At 38.8% G+C, this 20,328-nt stretch overlaps 3 protein-coding genes across 6 annotated transcripts in view; 2 read left to right on the top strand and 1 right to left on the bottom strand.

The window, feature by feature from the left end:
* Positions 1–61: 61 nt before the first annotated feature.
* LOC143901849 (uncharacterized) lies at positions 62–8,411 on the top strand. Of its 4 annotated transcripts, XM_077414451.1 has the most exons (13): positions 63–389; positions 915–1,014; positions 1,333–1,532; positions 1,789–1,853; positions 1,944–2,021; positions 3,992–4,446; positions 5,192–5,351; positions 5,876–6,040; positions 6,153–6,650; positions 6,750–6,888; positions 7,010–7,232; positions 7,306–7,817; positions 8,301–8,411. In XM_077414451.1, the coding sequence occupies exons 2-13, from the start codon at positions 989–991 to the stop codon at positions 8,330–8,332; spliced, it is 2,553 nt and encodes an 850-aa protein (XP_077270577.1). In that variant the 5' UTR covers positions 63–389; positions 915–988; the 3' UTR covers positions 8,333–8,411. The 4 variants fall into 4 exon arrangements, with proteins under 4 accessions (XP_077270579.1, XP_077270577.1, XP_077270578.1 ...); XM_077414453.1 differs by having other exon boundaries at positions 62–389; positions 7,013–7,232; positions 7,306–8,411; XM_077414452.1 differs by having other exon boundaries at positions 64–389; positions 5,195–5,351; positions 7,306–8,411.
* Positions 8,412–9,238: 827 nt separating this feature from the next.
* On the top strand, positions 9,239–11,608 carry Fdx2 (Adrenodoxin-like protein 2, mitochondrial Ferredoxin 2). Its single transcript, XM_077414487.1, has 4 exons — positions 9,239–9,798; positions 10,438–10,550; positions 10,646–10,778; positions 11,182–11,608. The coding sequence occupies exons 1-4, from the start codon at positions 9,671–9,673 to the stop codon at positions 11,273–11,275; spliced, it is 468 nt and encodes a 155-aa protein (XP_077270613.1). The 5' UTR covers positions 9,239–9,670; the 3' UTR covers positions 11,276–11,608.
* Positions 11,609–13,532: 1,924 nt separating this feature from the next.
* The window catches only part of LOC143901850 (uncharacterized), a 32,224-nt gene continuing 25,428 nt past the window's right edge, over positions 13,533–20,328 (bottom strand). Inside the window, exons 3-5 of the mRNA XM_077414456.1 lie at positions 18,609–18,694; positions 18,341–18,465; positions 13,533–17,351 (exon numbers count right to left, since the gene is read on the bottom strand). Coding sequence (XP_077270582.1) covers positions 16,659–17,351; positions 18,341–18,465; positions 18,609–18,694 — 904 coding nt within the window. The 3' untranslated portion in view covers positions 13,533–16,658. The remainder of the gene's footprint in view (positions 17,352–18,340; positions 18,466–18,608; positions 18,695–20,328) is intronic.

Below are 20,328 nucleotides of genomic sequence, written 5' to 3'. Positions count from 1 at the left end.
GCCGAGTTTTCCGTTATACATTTCTGGCTAGGACGCCATTGTTTTTTCTAACCGAAAATGTGCGTGCCGACATTTTAAGTCGTTCATGCGTTCATGGTTTCCTCGGTGATTGTCGGTGAACGTGAGGACGACGGGACGTCTGCGTCTCGTTTGCTCCCATTTACTTCGGTCAGCTCCAGCTCCAGTGAGCTCCAGTCAGCTCCGGTTTCGGCGGTTTCGCGCTAGTTTGTCGGCCAAAGTATCTTAGGCGTCGAGCGAGTCGAGTCGAGCACGTAACGCGCATATCTGGGCGTCGAGAGTCGAGAGATCGGTCGTGGTCACTCGTGGTCGCGTTCTCGTCTCAACGAGGAGGCGGAGGTTGCGGCTGCCGCTGACGCGGTTCAACCCAGGTGAGTTTTCTACGTTGCGCTACGTCGAGATAGCGATACCGAAACGCGGCCATTGCTTCCCTCGGTCGCGTAAACGCGAAATTATTGACCCTTCACCCTCGAGGCGATTCTGGTTTCCGCGGCCCGGGATATTTCGCGTAAGGGGGGCACGAGGTACAACGAGGTCCCTCGCCGATATGCGACGCGTTGTCGGCGTTGGTCGGCGTTGTGGCCTTGTGGCGCATATCAGGATTTCGTCCAATGCGATCGATCGACGCCGTTGTGTATATATATATATATATATATATATATATATATAATCGCGTTATCTTTTTCAATTCCAAAATTCTCTCTTTTCGTGGAAGGTCGAGGTCGTTTGCAAAATTTACGCCGAATTGCGTCATTCGTGGTTTCAACCAGAGTCGCTAACCTGAACCTGAACCTGAACGGCGACTTCGTAATCGCGGAGAGGCTATCGACGTATAATTTTCCACGATTGTAACTTATGGCACATGCGTTGTACAAAAATATTTATTTTGTTCATAGACTATTGACGCTGTATCTACTACAGGATACGTTCTCTTTCTCTCTCTGTCTCGTTCATCGATAAGGTTGCAACCATGAGCTATGGTTACAACAAATACAGGTAACGTACGTTTAGTCACGCCGCAGGTTTGCGTTTGTTCGGCAAGATTGATATGTGCTTTACTTTAGTGGCACTTTATTTGAGCATTTTGCATTTTGCCACGTATTTTTACTCTTTATTTATTTATTTATTTTGTTTTTAATGCACACTTGCAGTCAGCACTTTGTTTGGTTACAGCAAGAAGAAAGTCTTAATTTTTTTCTTTACATATAAGATACACAATAGAGCATGTGAAAGAACAAAACGTGGAGAAAAAGAATAAATAGAATTATAGATAGTAAGCGTAACAGGAAATATCTTTCTCGATTTCTTTTTTAGTTCCACCATGAGTTCTCGTGGTCGTGGATTTGGTTCGCGCGGAGGGGGTTCTTATAGGGGTCGAGGTGGTGGTGGAGGAAACGAGTGGAATGGTGGTTCGGCAGGAGGGAATATATCCAGAGGAGGATACTCATCTTCCAGAGGTGGCAGATTTAAATATTCAACGACGAGCTATGATTCTAGATCTAAATATAATTCAGGTAATATACAGAGAAAGTGGGTGCGCGCGCGCTCTTAGAAACGTATACTGAATCGGGGCTGTGCTCCACTCGGAGTTAACGAACTCTTTGTCCAATATTGGTCAATTTAGACAAAAAACTACTCGGACGCACCGAATGGAGCACAGCCTAGGTTGGAGATTATGAAATTTAATATATGTACAAATCCATGTGGATATCTTCAAAATGGAGTAAATAAATGTACGTGATATAATATCGTCGATTTTTATCTTTATAGGGTCGGAAAGATATTCAAGCAGAGGCGGACGTGGCGAACATTCTAACAGTTATAAAAGACCTCGTGTAAGAATACAGAATGAGATTATAGAAAACTTTCAATACCGTTTCTTATGGTATTATCCAGAGTACTGAGATGTTTCTTTTTTTCTGTAGGATTCATATTCTGCTAGAGATGACCATCGATCGTCTAGCGAGTCGACGCGTAAAAGGATAAGAAGCGATTCTTATCAGGTATGTATCCTCCCCTGCCTTTCTCTTTGTAATCTCCTCATACATTTCTCTACCTCGTAAGATAACTAGTAATTTGAGAGAAAAGTGTAGCATCAACGGCATCAATATGAAACGCTCTGAAATTGGTCATGATATTTCCCTAGTTAAATTTTTCATAATAAAAGTTTTCTTTTAACAGAAGATTCAAATGTTTTTAGCTTATGTAATGTAATTGAGAACGATGGTCCTGAAAGTTTGCCACTTGTCGATTAAAATGTAACGTATTAAAGAATGAATTACACAAAGGAATATCAAATGATTTCAGGACACTCGTATATAAGAAAGATTGGTAATACTTTAGATGAAGCATTCATAAGTTATCGTACTTTCCTTTCAAGCAACGCGAACCAACGGCTTCTCGAACGCTCGTTCTTTTTGCGTTGGGACGCTACTGCGGTGGAACGCTACAAAAACGTCAAATTATTAAAAGATGAATCCTTAAAAGATGAGATATACCTCGATGGTGTTTATGATATTTATGATATGCCCGCTGTCCGCATATATCCTATTAAAGTTTGAGAGCTATTTGAAAAGTCGATGGAAAATCGAACGAATAGACGTACGTGCGAGTTGCATCACGTTGTTCCCTGTTAGAGAGCAATAAGCGCCGATTCATTATGCAATAACGAGAATAGAGAGTATAGAGAAATTGTAGAGAAATAACATACAACGTCCTCAGGCATGGGGTTTTCATGAAATATCATCCATAAGCACATCGTGTAATCAATTATTTAAATTATGTCAAATGCTAAATTACAAGAGAGATAAATTTTGAATAATATTTATACGTTCGTAGACCTTTCCAATCGTATTAGGACGTTCGTCCTTTATCGACCTTACGTTAAACGTGACAAAAAGGGAATTGGGCAAGAATTAATGTCTAATGTATGCATATCCCTACAGAATGATGGAAAATACTTGACACGCATGATACGTGTAGGGGAGACGAGCGAGAGATGGATTTATGGATGTACATACCTATACGTAATATTGTTCAAACTATCTTATTACCAAACGCAACCATGCACAAATATTTACAAATGATTACGTACATAGCGACAGCTTTGTTACTTTCGTTCGGTTATCATCTTCGTGTATATGAAAGATTTGACGTGTCGCACCTAATAACAGATAATTCGACTAAGTTGGAAAGGTCTACCGAGAGCATTATACGTATTGTACACGCATCGTTGAGTGGCAAGATAGAATTTGTTAGCTCGAGGGAAGCGAGCGCTGCTACTACTCCCAAGGTTGCAAATGTGAATGAGATTTAGCAAGTATATTTTTCGCACGATTATACGCGAAGTCACGTGATGAGGCAAAAGTATAAAAGGCATTTAGGGATTCTTGATTGTTTAGGGAAAGTCAAATTACATATCTAGGTGATACGACGAGCATAGAGTAACGGCAATTATTAATCCTATATGACTGCGACGGTCATGACATGACTGAACCATTTTAAACGATATTAGCACTGCATGCACGTGATAACCGAATGATGAAATGCAAATGGATTTGAAAACTGAAAATAGAAATATATCAGTTAATTACTATACCGACAGTTACGCTGTTAATCGATCAATCAATTTTTTATTCAGTCGATTGAGTTAGTCAGTTAGCCATTTAGTCAGTCGATCACTCGATCAATCCATCAATCGATGTCAGTCGGTTAGGCACTCGATTAGCCCAGTTGGACAGTAGCAATTAAGAGTTAAACGTAGATACGTGTGTGTGTGTAGAGAGATCTACGAAGAGATAAACGGTAGGAAAGGGGAGAGAAACGATATGGTATGCATAAGCACACATACGTGTATATACTTATATATAAATATACAATATGTGCGTAGAATAAAATATAAGGGAGAAAGGACAGGAAATGAAACGAAAGAGAGGAATGCATGGAAGGAGCACAATTAAATTTGATTTGGCAGGGTGGAGGTAGCGGTTCACAGAGGTATTCGTCGTACGGTTCATCTGCATCGGCGCCCTATGACGATAATAAGGGATCGTCATCCACCGTATACGAGGACAAGAGACCGAGCGAACGCGCGTCATCGTACCACCGTTCCGAGGATCGTCATTCGGCCTCACGGAGCTATGCGCCTCCGCCACCTCCTCGGATTAGCGAAATGGCACCGCCTCCGACTAGATACACCTCGAGTCGAGGAAGAATATCGCATCAGAGCTCAAATTACAGAGGTCGCATTTCGACCCGCGGCACCGGTGGTAGAGGTGGTGCATTTCATCGTGTGAGCTCTCGATCGGACGTCCTCATGGCTCGCAAGCGTACTCTGCACTCGCTTGACTATCGTCGAAAGCTGCTAGGCTCACGCTCGCGAGACTACATCCAGCGTGTGCGCATGACTACTACCAAACTACGCAGGAGGTAATTTATTAAGTCACTTACCCAAAAAAAAATCGTACGCAAATACTATCTTCGTTGCCTGTGCTTGAATATCCTTCTTTGAAGTCGGTTCACGCAAACCGACTCTCGGTCGATGACCTGAGTGTCGCAAGACAATGATTTAGATGAAAGCGAACGAACAAAATACACATGCGTGAATAAGTGCCTAGTAAGTAAATCGATTGATAAAAAGTCAAGATGCAAACAGTCTTGAAACAAATGTTTCACTGCCGAGAGAGAGAAAGAGAGCTTTTTGCAGCTTTGTTCTAATAAAGAAGAAATCAGTGATGATACGTATAAACGCAATGTACGTGTGTATGTGTGTATCATCAAAACGCAATGTAATAACTTTCGATACGAGAGCTAAAATAATTGTATTCTACTCGTCATGAGATATAATTCTCTTTAAAGTTCATAGCGGTACGACTATACTATTCATATATTTTTTGGCACGACCGAGAGTGAGCGAAGAAGTCAGAACGCGATGAAAAAAAAAAAAAAATAAAAGAAAAATGAATAATAGACACTTTTAGCGTACACTACGAAACGCATTTCACATTTTGGGCCGTAAAGCCGAGATATTAAAACCGATCCTATCGCGATATTTTCTACGTATCATCTATAAGCAAGTTTTGCTCGATGATACAACGAAAGACAAAGAAGCACGAAAAAAAAAACAGAATGCTGGAAAATAATATAAGTCAAAACAAAATTGCTGTGTCATTAGTAGCGGTACTACTAGGCTACCCGGAAGTAAAAAGGACTCGGGATCCGGGACCAGCGTGAAGGACAAGGATAGAGAGATGGCCAAAGCCATTAATGCAGAATTTTCCGATGACGATGACGAGGAAGATGATAATAAGAGTAATTGGGACGACGAAGAAAAGGTAATTCAACAGTGACGTTGTAAACAAGCTTGTCAAACGTATATCGCTCGTAATCGTGAATTTAAGTATATTTATGTAACTCGGTCATTAGATGAATGTATATGATATAAAGATTGATGGTCACAAATGCGGAGGATTGTTTTATTATTTGTTTTTTAATCGCTGGTGCTTAAAACCACACGATCGGATCTCTAGCACCAGGTTCTTGCTAACGATAGACTCGTCGAGAATTTTTTTTAAATGCATTTATTGCATTAAAATTTGTAATGCATTATTTAAGTTTTTTTTTTAAATATAATAATAATACGTAATATCGGTAAATATGCAGAATTTGGGCCTTCTCACCGATTTCAGCGACATTTTTTTCTGCCAGATTCTTTCGTTTCACGCAAAAACGCGTCGATTAAGCCCAAGTTCAACGAAATCGGTGAGGAGGCCCAAATTCTGCATATTTACCGTAATATCCCGTTGCATGTTTGAATAATTTTGTAATATTTATTGTAATATCCATTAATGTTATATAGCCGCACGAACGTGATGAAGAGGAAGACTTGGAAGAGGAAGAGGAGAAAAAGAAAAAAGAGGACAAACGTAAGAAGGAAAAACAAGACAGAGAAAGGCAACATACCGAAGATGAGGAAGAAAAAGATGACGATATTAAAGAGGAAGATGATGATCAGAAGCGAGAAGTGAGTTGTCTCTCTTAGCTATATATTTATTACTATTTAAATTACTGTTACTATTATTATCATTATTAGTGTTTTGTTGATTTGTTCTAATCTATTTTTTTTGGGTCTGTAGGAGGATGAAGATGACGATGGTGATGATGAGGAACACGATGAGAATGAAAAAGCGGAACGTGATAGAACTGCAGATTCCGAAGAATTGCCGAGTAGACGGGACGGTAGAAAATTCATAAAATTGAAATGCCCGCATTGCGCTCATCACAGCGTCACGTTCAGAGAATATTCACTCCATCTGTTCTCTGGCCGTCATAGCGCGGCGATGAAACGTATCGCTGCTCGACATAAGGTGACGCTTACGCGTATGCGAGTTGTTCAACGGCAAGAGCAAAGGCGTATTGAGGCTCGCGATGCGACACGTGGCACGTTACCCTCTCGTACTATGTTTTGTGCCATTTGCAAATTAAATTACCGATCCTTGAAAGCTGCTCATCAGCTGTCCGAATCTCATCGTCAAATGAAACGATTCCTCACACCATTCTGTCGTGTTTGTCGTATCCAATTCCGTTCACCAATGTTCTTTGAGACACATATGTGTTCGCTAGAGCACATCAAGGTAACTCTTATATTTTGAACTCTTGTATCAATCAGTTGTTAATTTTCCTTGGCACGATATGACTAATGTAAATCGATTATTTTTCTTTCCTTTCATCAGAGAAAGAGTATACTGAGAGAAAGAATGAATGCAAATGGAAGTGGCGAAGCAGAGGCGGATTCGAGTGCGCCAGAAGAAGACGATAAAGAAGTTAATCTTGATAATTTCATGACTTTGGATTCTGTAGGTGATGTAGACGGTACGTAACAAGCATGTACAAATTATTTCTAATTTGTCAAAAATCTTTCTCGTGGTCAAATTTAATTATCACATGGATTTATCTCTAAATGCCTTATGTCACACCATCGTTGTTTTTAAAGAAGACGAAGAGTCCAACGACAAGAAAAAAGAAAAGGCCGAGGGTGAGAGTTCGAGCGAAACTGAGAAAAAATCGAAAGGCAAACAAATGATAAAAGTCGGTGCGGAATACATAAAACGTGTCGAAGTACAATATTGCGAGTTATGCAAAGTATATCTGCCACGCAGCGAAAACATAGAGCGGGCAGTCGCTTTACATTGTTCTACTCGCAGTCATCTTAAACGGTATATCATAACGATGTTAAAGAATAAACGAATCGATGGGTAAACTATTACAATCGTATTATACGTATTGCAGGTACGTGCGAGACAACGACGACAAGGCACTTAGACGTCAAGCGGAAAGAATACATCTTCAATCGTCATCTGCAACGAATGTGAATTCTACCAATTCCACCGTGACTAATAATACATCGGACAACGCGAAGACTTCTCCCGTCAATTCCGATCCACAAGTATCCGCTACACCAGTGTCAACTGCAGCTGACAATAATGGCGTTTCCGGGGCAGAATACATAAAAATTGAAGAAGAAAAATCTAGTACCTTAGATTCTGAAAAGAACGCGAAAGACAGTAAGAATAATCAGGGGGATGAAGACGACGATGACTACCGTGCGCACGGTAGCGATAAAATTATTTGGGACGACGTTGACAAGGATTTAGGTGACATTTTGAGAGAAAGCGAGGCAGGAGCATCGAAATCGAGCGACGATGAGGATTCGCGTTACGATCGTTTTCGCAATTCGGACAAGAAGCAGCCCGGAAAAGAAAAAGAAAACGAGAAGAGTGAAATCCTCGAAGATAAGAGCGGTAATAATAAAATTAAAGATGTTAAAAATTAAGCTCGAACAGACGAATATGTTGTATCGTCGAGAATCATCTTTTGCTGTACATCTTCAATTTATTTGACCCATTTTCAGATTATTTTTGAGATTACGTTCTTCTAAATCTCGTTCCAATAATTATTTTTATCATGGATCATGCGAATATACATTTATCGAATTATCTTTAATTTAATTAAACAAAAATAATGTTTGTACGTAATATACCGCACGTGCAAAATATTTGTTTATTACTACGTGTTTCTTCCGTATTCTATTTCCTTCTTCGTTTGAAGATACGTGTTAGTTACAATGTATTTAAGTCTCCCAATTTTCAATTTATGTAATTTTAACATATATAAGTATTGTATCATTGATATAATCATATGCGTTGCCGAGGTATCAGTGACATTGTCCAAACGTAATTATACATATACATGAAGTAATTAAATATGCAAATTTCAATTTTCAGTTGTTAGCGTGGAGAAAAGCGTGTGCGCCTGATCAATCTCGTGTAGACCTCGTGTAAGCACAATTTAACTATAGGTTTTATCGATCGTAATAAATTCCGCACTCTCTAGGATCACGTGTATAATTCTTTCGACCAATCCCTAAATCACTTCGTAATTTCACGCGCGACCGTTTATTATCGATTATTTTAATAAATATTTTTTTGCCGAAGAATTTTTAGAGTAGGTACGTAAACGCTAGTATTCTCTACGGTTTACGATATCGTAAATATCAATTTTCCGTTTATCAAATGCACAATCAAGTCTCTTATTTCTTTTTGTCCGCAGTTAATACAACTAACTATAGTTCTACTTTATTTTGCGAATGAATGGAAAGTCAGAGACCGTCGTAAAATCTTCTGTTTATCGTGTATTTTTGTCGGGGCAATTTATCGTGTTTGTGATTATAATTAGTGATGAGATTGGTGGCGTTTGACGCAATGCCACGATTGTTTGTTTTTAGATATTTATCCAAGTATTACAGTGAGCTAACATCTTCCCTGAATCGTATGCATTTTCATCTAATGGTTCCTGAAAAATCGTCGGAGTCTGGTAACAGAGACTTTCGCACGACTATCTTGTATATCGTTTATTCATATTGTTAAAATATAAGTCGTAATGGAATTGATAAATTTATCGCAGGTCCCGAGAGATGGATGGAGAGAAAAATAGATATTAAGAAATGCTTGCGTAGCATTCCATGTCACGAGCTGTGAATTGTGAAACCGATTACGTGACACGTGTTCAGTTTAGAATGGTTCAGCATTCGAGTGACGTAGCTCACGCATGCGCATAGAAGTTAGTTCGGAGACATTTGTCCTTACTCCTTCCCCTTCCCCTGCGTCCCCAACCCAACCCAATACCACCCCAATTCGCGATTGTGTTCGCCGCGTCTCGCGTCTCGCGTCTCGCGATGCGGGGAAACTGCCGGAGGCGGATCCGGGGACCGTGGGGGACCGGGAGGCTCGACGAGGCTCGGTCGACGAGTTGTCGTGCCGCGTGCGCTTGGCGTCACAAGTCGCAACGCACAACGCTCGCAATACGATTCACGTCTCGAATTGTCACGCTCGCCAGGACCGGGACGGCGTGCGAGCGGACCGAGGACCGACGACCGAGAGAGATAAACCCGCGCTACAAATAAGTGCTGCGACGTGCGTCTCGCAATTCGCAAATTCATCACTTTATCCCCGGGTTTCACCAAACACGGACGATCGTGCGATTTCGCGGCCCGGTCACGTTCTCGTCAGCGCTGCTCGACGCCGTCCCCCCGAATAACCGGAATAACACGCTCGTTTGACATCCGCGCGAGCGATTTGATGCTCGACATTGAACAATGGCACTAATGCGAGGTCTGCGATTATTTTCCGTCCTGGGAACGAATTACGCGCGCGGAGTCGTGCCTAGTCGAGTGATGGTCGCGAGAGCCACATCCAACATGCAACCGCTCTCCAAGAACAAGGAGTGAGTAGACAAAATTCGAACATTGATTACCGATAGTGATAGGTTCGCTCGCGGTCAGAAGCGCTCGAAAGCTTTAGGTAACTCGATCAGTCGGTGATCAGTTTGATTCAGTTTGATTAGTTGACAATGAAATTTCTAATTGTGCAATTCATCGTCTTCCTTATCTCAATCTCTTCTCATATGTTGGGTGAAATTAACAAAAAATTGACAATTCTGTTCATGTCAATTGCTCATAATCAGAGTTTGATCAAAGTCACTCTTTGGTCGCCTTCTACTTGACACCGGGTGTAGCGTCAAAACAATTAGTAAGATTAGTGCTGTTAGATGTTATTAACAACTTTCTCCTTTTGAAAATGTCAAGAAACGTCTTGCGAAACGTTTGCTAAAAAATAAGATCTCTGGTATCGCGAGAAATTTTTTAGACATGTGCGTTTAAGTGAACAAATATATAAATTTCTAAGTAGGATTACGTCTAACTTGAGCAACTTTAGTGAACGGTCAATTAAAATTCATCTCGCTAAGAATTATTAACTCGTGAATACTTAAGTTATTAGTAAAGCGATCTAGACAAATAATAAGTACAAAAAATAGATAAAAACACTGTATTTTTCTCTCTCTCTCTCTCTCTCTCTCATTCAGGGTCACTATGACATTTGTTAAAGCCAATGGAGAGAGAATAAAGGCAAAGGGAAAAGTTGGAGACAGTATTTTAGATATTGTTGTCAACAATGACCTCGACTTGGATGGTTACGGTATGAACATTTTATATCTACGAAATGTTTTTGTCCTTAATGATTACGCACAAGTTTGACAAGATCCATCTGTATTTTCCATCTTGAACCTGAAGGAGCCTGCGAAGGAACACTGACGTGCAGCACGTGTCACTTAATTTTTCCCAAGGATGTGTACGACAGTCTTCCTGATGAACCTTCGGACGAAGAGCTGGATATGCTGGAGTTGGCGTACGAGCGATATGAAACGTATGTTTCCAAATTTTATTCAATTTGTACTCTCTCTTTCTTTTTGGCTAGGTGAAAAATGTTTTATATGCTAAAAGATCGATGCGCGAGAGACACGTTCTTCGAATCTCACTTTGTAATATCTTATACATTTATTCATGAATTGTAAATTGTATATATTAGCTTTCTATATCTATGTCCCTAAGGGATTTTGAATAAAATTTGCTTTAAGTAGGAGGTCCGTCACAGTCAAACATCGTTTGATTTGTTATTCAAATTGATCGTCTCCTTTTCTAATTCTATTATATTTTTGCTTAACGTGTTTTAAAGATTACAGTAAATTTCTTTCATTTATTATTTATCATGTTTCGGGTGTATAGTTTTTTATTCGTACTATTTTAGATATACGTATATCTAATTTTAGCTCAAGACTGGGATGCCAGATAATAATGACTGAAAAACTAGACGGCATTGAGGTGAGAGTACCAGCTACCATTAACGATGCGAGACAAACGTGATAACTCAATAAGGTGTTCAATCGTGCTTAGAAAATTTTAAATTGACTCCATAGCAATATGTTTAGCACAATGTTTTTTTCCAATATAAATGTATTATGTATATAGTAGCTAAAATTATATATTCAAATCTAAATATTATAAATATTTTTTAAATGGACTAAATGGACTACGTAATATTTTTTAAAACAATTGTATATATTACATGCATGATTCATATACCTATATATACAATATTGACAATATTTTGTACAGAAAAAAATCATTTTTACAAAAAAATATTAGAATATAAACGATGGAAGAGAAAAATAAAATCTTTTAATTTTTTAAAATGAACTTTTTTTTATTTAATTCAATTATAATCTAGAAATCGGCAGTCGATCCATTTCCGAGTGTCAAAAACCCTTTATCAAATTTTACTTGCAAAATATTATTGTTATTGAGTTTGCGTTATCTTTATTTGTCATCAACACTCTACGAGTATACAGATATATTATGAAGTGCTCAAGCATACTTTAATTTAATCACGAAAGAGGTCATGAAAAAGAGACACTTGCGGATAATTTTAACCTTTCTCGTGTTACATTCTCATGGTTATGTCAATCGCCAATAAAAAATGTTCATCTTTAGAGTAAATAAAAAATGTATGCACATACCGATGAGAACTTTATACGTAGGAAATATTAATCTACTATCACCCAACGCGTTTTCATGAATACATAAATAATTAATTCAATGAAATATTGATGGAAATGTCCTCAAATCAGTCAGAAAAACTTAAATCACATTTATATTATGATTGAAATAATCCACGGACAGCTTTATTCGCAATATATAGAGTATCCACATATCCAGAATAATTTATTTTTTCTTTTTTTAATTAATTACATACCAAATATATCTACTGTTATTACGTAACTATCAGTACATAAAGCTAAAACACTTTTGTACTATGTGCGTTATATATATATATATGAACCCAACAAATAACTTACTCACATGATTAAGTTATTACATCCTTCACTACGTGCAAATGCATTATTACTACGCTACTTACAAACGCGGTGAAGTGTATACATCTATGTTACTATGTAATTTACATATTTTCAGTTTCTTACCCTGCCCATTTAAATTACACCTCTAGAATATATCTCATATACATTCTTGCGTTATGTACATATATATTTAATCGAGTTGTTTCTCGATTCACTTAAATGTCTTAAATCGGAATAGAGAAAGTTCATTAAGATTCTTGTTTCGAATTTATAATTCAATTTATAAAGACACAAGTTGCGAATATTGATATGTTCTTTAAATAAATTGACTCAATGATTTATATGAAATCAAATATAAAATGATGTACGAACAAAAAAAATTTAGATATAGTATGACAATTAATAAAAGACTTTAAATCATTTTTGCACTTAAATGTTCGACAAGACTGTGACTAAATTTCCAAGATTGCAGAATACATTTGTAAAAGCTCCATTTTCGTGCATTCTTTATTTTGCCGTCTCATCTTCGGCGATATCAATTTACGGGCTCGAAATTCGTTTATTCACGAAAAAATCAATAAAGATATCTCGGAATAATGGATAAAGAAAAAATCTATTTTTAATAACTTTACTTTAGATAGTCCTAAAAATTATATCTCTTTGTAATTTTTGTTTTTTAAGATAAAATTGATGAAAAAGATGCGAAAGCTAAAGGAAAACATTCTCCATTTCTTCATTATATATCTCTTTTATCTAATCTTAATCTTTTCGTTTTTTCGTTTTGGCATATTCGTGACATCCAAGTATGGATTCCGTATCTGTATATCGTGATTACGCAAAGAAAAAATATACGCCGCAGTTTTAGAGAATACGTAACCGAATATGGAACTTTTACCATATTAGTAGTAATATACGTATGTTGTGTCATACCCATGGATTATCGAGTGTCTTTACATAAGTCGTTACCACATGATTTGTATTGTTATTCCGTGCAACACACCATAAACGACATAAATTCTCTATGCTTTCTCTTTTTTTTTTTCAATTGTATTAGAAGTTGGATTCTGAATGCTCTAGATAACGCGAATATTATATACATATATCGCAAGGATATGAACATTGATACAAATCGAAAATAAAATTTTCTAAAATTTATAAAAACGGTTGTATAAGCACGCTCATAATACAGCTCTTATATTTTTTATAAACAGGAAGATGTTTTATACCATTACTAAATTATACGAAATGATGATTTGATGTTTTCAATAATTGCGAAAGTTTGATGCCAAGTATTGTTTCAATGGTTTTGAAGAGAAAAATGTTTGACACAAAGAAAAAATTGTTCACGTTGTATTCTACAATTATTTTTAAATACTGGAGCTACAATTTCTTTTAACGTGTGTGTAGGTGTGAATCTTTCATGATCACGCAGTAACGATATAAAATTATAAATCTAATTCTAAATGCGCTTAAATTATAAACTCATAAGCAGCTTCATAGCTTAATATCTTTAAATATTAAAACGCACCGATGTATAAAGGAAACGAAATCGCGTATTTGATTTGTAAATCGTACAACGCACATCCACAGGCTTGAAATTTGAAGAATTCATTCAATAATTTTTTTTACTTGTGGTATTTTTTTCTTTTTTAGTGAGGCTGCGTTTCGATATTCACTACCAGTACTGAAAATCTGTAGTATACGTAAACTATAGATAGATCAGTACTGGCAGTGAATATCGATACGCAGCCTTAGTAGATTAATGAACGTGCAGGTGGATAAACAACAAACAATTGGATTTGCGGTGTTTAACTGCAATCATACGAGTGTTAATTTAAAACGAAATTTAGTGCTCCAGTTTTATACAATGTTGATCTACTGAAATTCGCATGACAAAACATAATTTTCATATATTATCATATATATTGAAAATATAAAAAAAAAAAATTGAACCGTACAAGTCGCTAAGTTTTTGACTTTTTTAATGTTTAATTCTAATTAATTTCTAATAATGTTTTACACTACATACAATAAATATCATTAAGAAAAGATAAACCTGATTTGCATCGAGTTTACAAATTTCAAGCATTTTATCAATTATTTTAATTAGCTGCGCAATTATACAATAATCGGAATTCTAAAATCTTATGCTTTCACGCACACATGTGAACAAAAATAATCTAGGACTAGAGATTCTGCAAGATAAGTACAAATAATAATAATAATAATAATAAAGTAAAAACATGGCAAGATTCACATTCGTGCCAATTTCTCATTTTGTCGCAGATCTTGAGGCTTCGAAAGTATGCACACTTCAACAATCGTAGTCGAGGATGATCGGGACTCGGCAAGCGTAAAGATACATTTCATGCAGTTTTTCATAAATTATAATATATCTAATATAAAAAATTATCTTAAATATATTTTTAAATTAAAATCTGTTTGTATATATAAAAAGGAAAATTATTAATGTTTTATTCTTGACATCGGAGACTGCACGAATTTTTTTGGTCATCCGATATTCCGAGAATGTCGTGATAACCAGAAAGAATATTTACGAAGGGCAAAATGCAGCACGCATTCGGTACGAGGAATTTTTTTTGTCGACGTTGCGCAACAGGAACCTGTTGCTGCTGCTGCTCTTGGCGATAGCGGGATATACCAGTCGTAAATAAAGCATAAATCGGCAAGTTTCGTTCGGGGAATCGAAATAATTCCTACATTGTAACGACACGACGTAAAATTTCTCCAAGAACATTATGCGGTTTTCCCGTAACGCATTGAACGATAAAAAATCAAGCAAGCGAAACCCACCTGAGGAAATTGTAATTGGTAGCGATATACAAAAAACATGTAGCTCATCAAGGCCAACAAGAAGTAGCGCTATCGACCAATCATTAAATCATGTTAGCTACAATACTAGCAGGATCGAGACAGTTCGAATTCGGATTATACAAGAGAACTATGTACCCCGGCGAGAGAAACAAAAAACCTTACGACTCGAGTAATACTGGTTTAACGACAGGCCATAAACATGGTCGGTGGCTTTGAAAGTATAAATTTCAAGGCCGTTAATTGCCGGAATAGTACGAAGAATAGACAAACGAAAGACGCTAATGAAATTTCGCTCGGTAAATTCTAATGGAACATTTTTTGACAGTCTTAAAATGTCACCTTTAAATTAGTCATAAAAATGGCTAAAACAATATTATTCTGGAGCGTCCTGTATTTGTATATAGCAACAGCAATTTCGATTAAATTATCTATCGTTAAAGTTATATTAAAAACAAAAATTATGTCAAATAATGAGATGGTAAAAATTAAATTAAAGAAAAATGCATTGCTGCGGTGTGTTGCATTGTTAGCTATTATCTTAAATTAAGAAATGAATTTAATTGAATTACCTTTCACACTTTTGCTTAGGCTGTTAACAAAATATATTCGCAAAAATTTATTAAAACTATTCTCTTCTTAGTTCCTTAATCTGGAGTAAATTGTTTAGCAGCAAAACTCCGAACTTACAAAATTTACAGAACAAATTTCCCCGAATGCAATGACACCCCTATTTAGGTGCAGACGATTAATCGTTTCCGAGATATTTTAACAATAAATTTAGTAGCGTCTGAGTTTATTAGGACATTTATGAGTATTTGTGGCGTAGCGAATATGGTAATTGCCTCATAATTCGTAGACCTTGTATCATGACTATTATATTATTTCATATATCATGACTATTTATATTATTTATATAATATAAATTTTTTTATATATTAAAATAATTTATAATACATTTTTATTTATATTAACAATAATTAGTTTTATCATAAAACATAATACAATAAAAAAATTAATTGATTGGGGGGTTTAACTCGAAAAAAATTATGAAGTAGTTACCATCCATATCCACTACGCCACAAATACTCGTATGTAAGCGTTCTAATAAACTGTACTCTGAATACGCTACTACATTTATTATTAAAATGTCTCGGAAACGGTTGACCGTCTGCGCCCAAATAGGAGTATGATTACATTCGGGGGAACTTTCTCCGTAAGTTCTGCCAAATTTCATCGAAATCAATGGAGTTTTGAACCTTTCCTTGTAAATGATGATTTCGCAATGACGATAATAACGTTAATAATGCGACAACGTGCCGATAACGATACAACGCGACGCAACGTGGTAATAACAACGTGAGATAAGCAGCCTTAACAATTTTTGGCCCCTTCTTTAGACAATATCTATTGAAGAATTTGTTTCTAAATAATTTTAGATCTATTTCTCATAAATATCGACTTAAGGCGATCCGGGAGATAATCTCTTTCGTTGTTCAAAGAATACGCGTCCGAATAGATCCTCGCGGACCCTTTCCTCGGTTTTTCCCTTAAGATGCCTAAACGAGAGTCGACAATTCGTGCGGACTGTTGGTGGTAGCGGCACTACTCAGATCGAGCGTGGCCGCCGGCAGGCCGGGGCTCACGCTGCCGCTGGTCTCACGCGGCAAGTGCTGCGACCTGTTGAGCTTGCCGCTGCCGCCGCCGCCACCGTTGGGACTCGGCGGCGACCGATCGCCGGGCGTCGTTGGTGGTGTGGCGGTGACGGCGACAGAGGCGGCAGCGGCAGCGGCAGCGGCAGCAACGGCAGCGGCGGCAATACCGCCGCGATGCGTCAAGTGATTGTGCTGCGCTGCGGCATTCGGCGACGACAGTAATAACGGCGGCGACATGGAGGACACGTGCCGCTGCTGATGAGAATGGTGCTGGTGCGGATGATGCTGATAAGAATGGTGAAGGCCGCGACCAAGTTGGGCCAGACTGACGGTCGAATGACCCATCGCGCCGCCACTGCCGCTGCCGATCTTCGATCCCACGTGCAGCGTTGGCCGTAGTTGCAGCTGCTGATGATGATGATGATGGTGATGCTGCTGCTGCTGCTGCTGATGATGCTGGTGCCGTTGATGCTGCGAGTGTGCCTGCTGATGCGGCTGCTGCTGGTGCTGCAGTTGCAACTGCTGCTGTTGACGCTGCAGCTGCGCCGCGACCTCGCATCGCTCGCGGGCAAACGCCTTTACCGCATTCGTCTTCTCCTACGAGTTGTACAAGAAAGAAAATTATTCTATACAATATTTGCTTTTTTTTCTCTCGCAGTAAACTTTATTTAGATAGGAGTGACAGAATTAAAGAGGATGCGATTTGGAAAAGTATCGGCATTTCCGTAATCCAGGGTGCTTTTATTAGATTTCGCGTGAAACTTTTGCTCGATGTCATTTCATAAAATTATTTACTTAAACGCAAGTTTCACTTTCGAATTTTATTAAGTAATTAAAATGAGATAAAATAATAGACGACGAGTATATTAGAAAAATCTTTGTCGCAACGCCGAAAGCATCACGGAAGAAATATAATAAAAAAGAGTCCTCTTCGTCCTCGTCGTCGTGCAATTTATGTGAAGTTTATCGCGAAGAGAACGCGACGGGGAGCCGCGACAAACGCAGTTATACAAAATCTTCCGCTCAATCACACAATTACGTAATGCGAAACGGAGTATCGTCCCAGGATCGCACGAACGCGTTAGGTAGTTATACCGCGCCATCGGCTCTTTTTCGAAGAGCAAAAACTCGACGACGGACACGTCCGTTCGCACCCACCGTCCGCTTAACGCACACACGCGTACAGGCATACACGCATACGCACGACATCCCGCGTACAGATCCAGTTTGGAATCGAATTACACGGTAGAATGATCACCGACGTAAATAATAGCGTGATAATGACATCGACCGTTGCGCGGGATATGCTAATAAGGCACGCCGGACGGCGGGCGGGCGGCGGGGAAAGGGAAGAACCAGGGAGAGGAGAGAGAGAGAAGGAGATGCAGACTGGTGCATCGCCGGTCGCGAAATACGAGAAAATAAAGAGGCGAACTGGCTACGACGGAGATCCGGATATCGTGCGGATGATCGAAAAAGTTCGCGCGCCGTTAGATCGCCGGACGAAGGGGAAGAAAGCGGATGGAGGAGGAAGGGCGGAAGAGATGGGAAGGCGTAAAAAATGACGCACTTTCAGGCGCACTCACTTTCTGCCATACGAAGACGTTGTGGACCATGGCGCATCCGCAGAACACGATGCCGAGGCCGATGAAGACCGACGTGACGATCGCCGGTGTCGAATGGAACTGGATGAACGTGTACAGGATCATGCCTGTGGATTAATATCGCAGGCGTTACAATAAATTTTTCACTCTTTCGAGAGTTCGAGTCGTTTTCGTCGTGGGTGCTCACGTGGATCAAGTGCGACTCGTATATAATTTAATTGATATCCAAAAAGAAGCGTTTCGTTCTTACCAGTTAAGAAGACAGGGATGCTGATGAAAAAACCTCCGACGGCGCACACGCGGCTGATGGACGATTTTTGCAGGTACTTGTTACTCCTGAAACAGACAAAAGTCACAGAGCGAAGATGAGTTTCGCGAGTCCGTGATAATTGGGCGAGTTATAAAGGCGCACGCTTTCGTCGTCGTTTACGAAACACATCCTTTTTACCTTTTTATATAGGTAATATATTAAATATACGTTCAAGATTATATATATAAAATTTACAAGGAAATAAAATAAATTATTTTTACAAATTAGTTGTAACGTATCGAGGATTGTTGCATTGTTATTATTTAAAAAACGTATATGTATTTTCAATCTTCAAGAAACCCGCGACCGATTGAACGCTGCGCAAATTAATTGTCGCGATATACCCGTCCGCGAAAAGCGTCAGAGGAGCGAAACGCGCGGGAATGCCTTTAGAGTAACCTCGCCTTTAGAGCACAAAGGCCGTAAGTCAAAATATTCTGCTCCTCGGCGAATATTGCATAATCGCGAAAGTGCAGCGATACGATCGGTGCATAACGGTACGTACTCTCTACAGATAAAAACCCACGCTTTTTTTCCTGTCTTCAGCCGCGGCGTTCTCGGCGATCGGCGATCTGTCGCGCGCGCGAGGTAGATACGCGCGCGTTTAAGCGCACTCCCATCGAAAGAGAGTCGGTCGTGTCAAACGGATTTATGGTCCCGACGTAAACGCGGGACCAGTAGGCGTTTTTGTGCCGCCAACTAATCTCTCATACGTCGGTGCTACACTGTATAGTTAGGCGTGCCCTCGTCGTAATCATCTTAGGTTCTCCATAAATAAAACGCCGGCTACAATGCTCCTCCCAGGCGTGCGTAACGATAAAGATTATTTAAAGAGGCCGGCTTTAACTCTCTTAGATTAGATCCACCGAATTAGGATTACTATATGTATTTTCTCGACGATGCCGCGGTCGAGATTTCAATGGATTATCTGAGAGCCGATAATTGAATATGACTTAAATTTATTGCGACAGAGACTTCTTAATTCTTCAGAAATTCAATATTATTTCAAGTGTGACAGATACGCGAAAGGAAATATCGTATTAAAAACCAGCTGGACAATTGTTTAGGAATTTCTTACATAAACCTGAAGTATATTACGTCTACTTTTCAGTTATTCTCTGAAACACACATCTTGTATACATATGTGTGTAAAATATCCTTGCAAAAAGAAGATATCAAATACAAGCGTAATTGAAATCGTCTTCGTCTAACGTTAATTATAGAACCGGTAATTTATCGCAAAACGCGCGCGGTAGCTTACTCCCAGAAATAAATTACCACTATACTAGAAGTCTCGAACAATAGTAGTTCTAATCGCTTCGCATGACCCGCTCGTGTATCCAAAGAGATCGTTGACCCCGAAGGGCGGCAACAACGGCTGCGTGGGAATTCCTCGTTGCACCTTATAGATGACGCTTATTTAGAAACGGCACGCGGACGAAGATTCGTGAGCTTTTTGCGGAGAAACACGTTTCGGTATATGGAAAGGAGGCTCAGCGATTACCACTCGTTTTGCTCTGCAAATGCACGAGAGAAATTATATCAAATCTGCGCGACGTGCAAGGTATACTTGCGCCAAATGGTGTATATTTTACGGGAAACTACCATTTTAACATCAGTTTACTATCGTTTTTCGGCATTCTTTGTTATTTCTCTTCTT

Source organism: Temnothorax americanus, unplaced genomic scaffold (genome assembly GCF_048541705.1).
Source record: "Temnothorax americanus isolate GAGA-0224 unplaced genomic scaffold, ASM4854170v1 Scaffold36, whole genome shotgun sequence".
In the NCBI taxonomy this organism is placed as follows: domain Eukaryota; kingdom Metazoa; phylum Arthropoda; class Insecta; order Hymenoptera; family Formicidae; genus Temnothorax; species Temnothorax americanus.
Note: the sequence above shows the minus strand (reverse complement) of the source record. Positions and strands in the feature narration are given on the sequence as shown.

Excerpts from the sequence above, each read along its gene's own strand:
- LOC143901849 (XM_077414451.1), top strand. The coding sequence starts at position 989 with ATGAGCTATGGTTACAACAAATACAG. Across the intron at positions 4,447-5,191 it reads ACTACCAAACTACGCAGGAG|TAGCGGTACTACTAGGCTAC; the intron begins GTAATTTATTAA and ends CTGTGTCATTAG. Across the intron at positions 7,233-7,305 it reads ACTCGCAGTCATCTTAAACG|GTACGTGCGAGACAACGACG; the intron begins GTATATCATAAC and ends TACGTATTGCAG.
- Fdx2 (XM_077414487.1), top strand. The coding sequence starts at position 9,671 with ATGGCACTAATGCGAGGTCTGCGATTATTTTCCGTCCTGGGAACGAAT. Across the intron at positions 9,799-10,437 it reads CCGCTCTCCAAGAACAAGGA|GGTCACTATGACATTTGTTA; the intron begins GTGAGTAGACAA and ends TCTCTCATTCAG. Across the intron at positions 10,551-10,645 it reads CCTCGACTTGGATGGTTACG|GAGCCTGCGAAGGAACACTG; the intron begins GTATGAACATTT and ends TTGAACCTGAAG.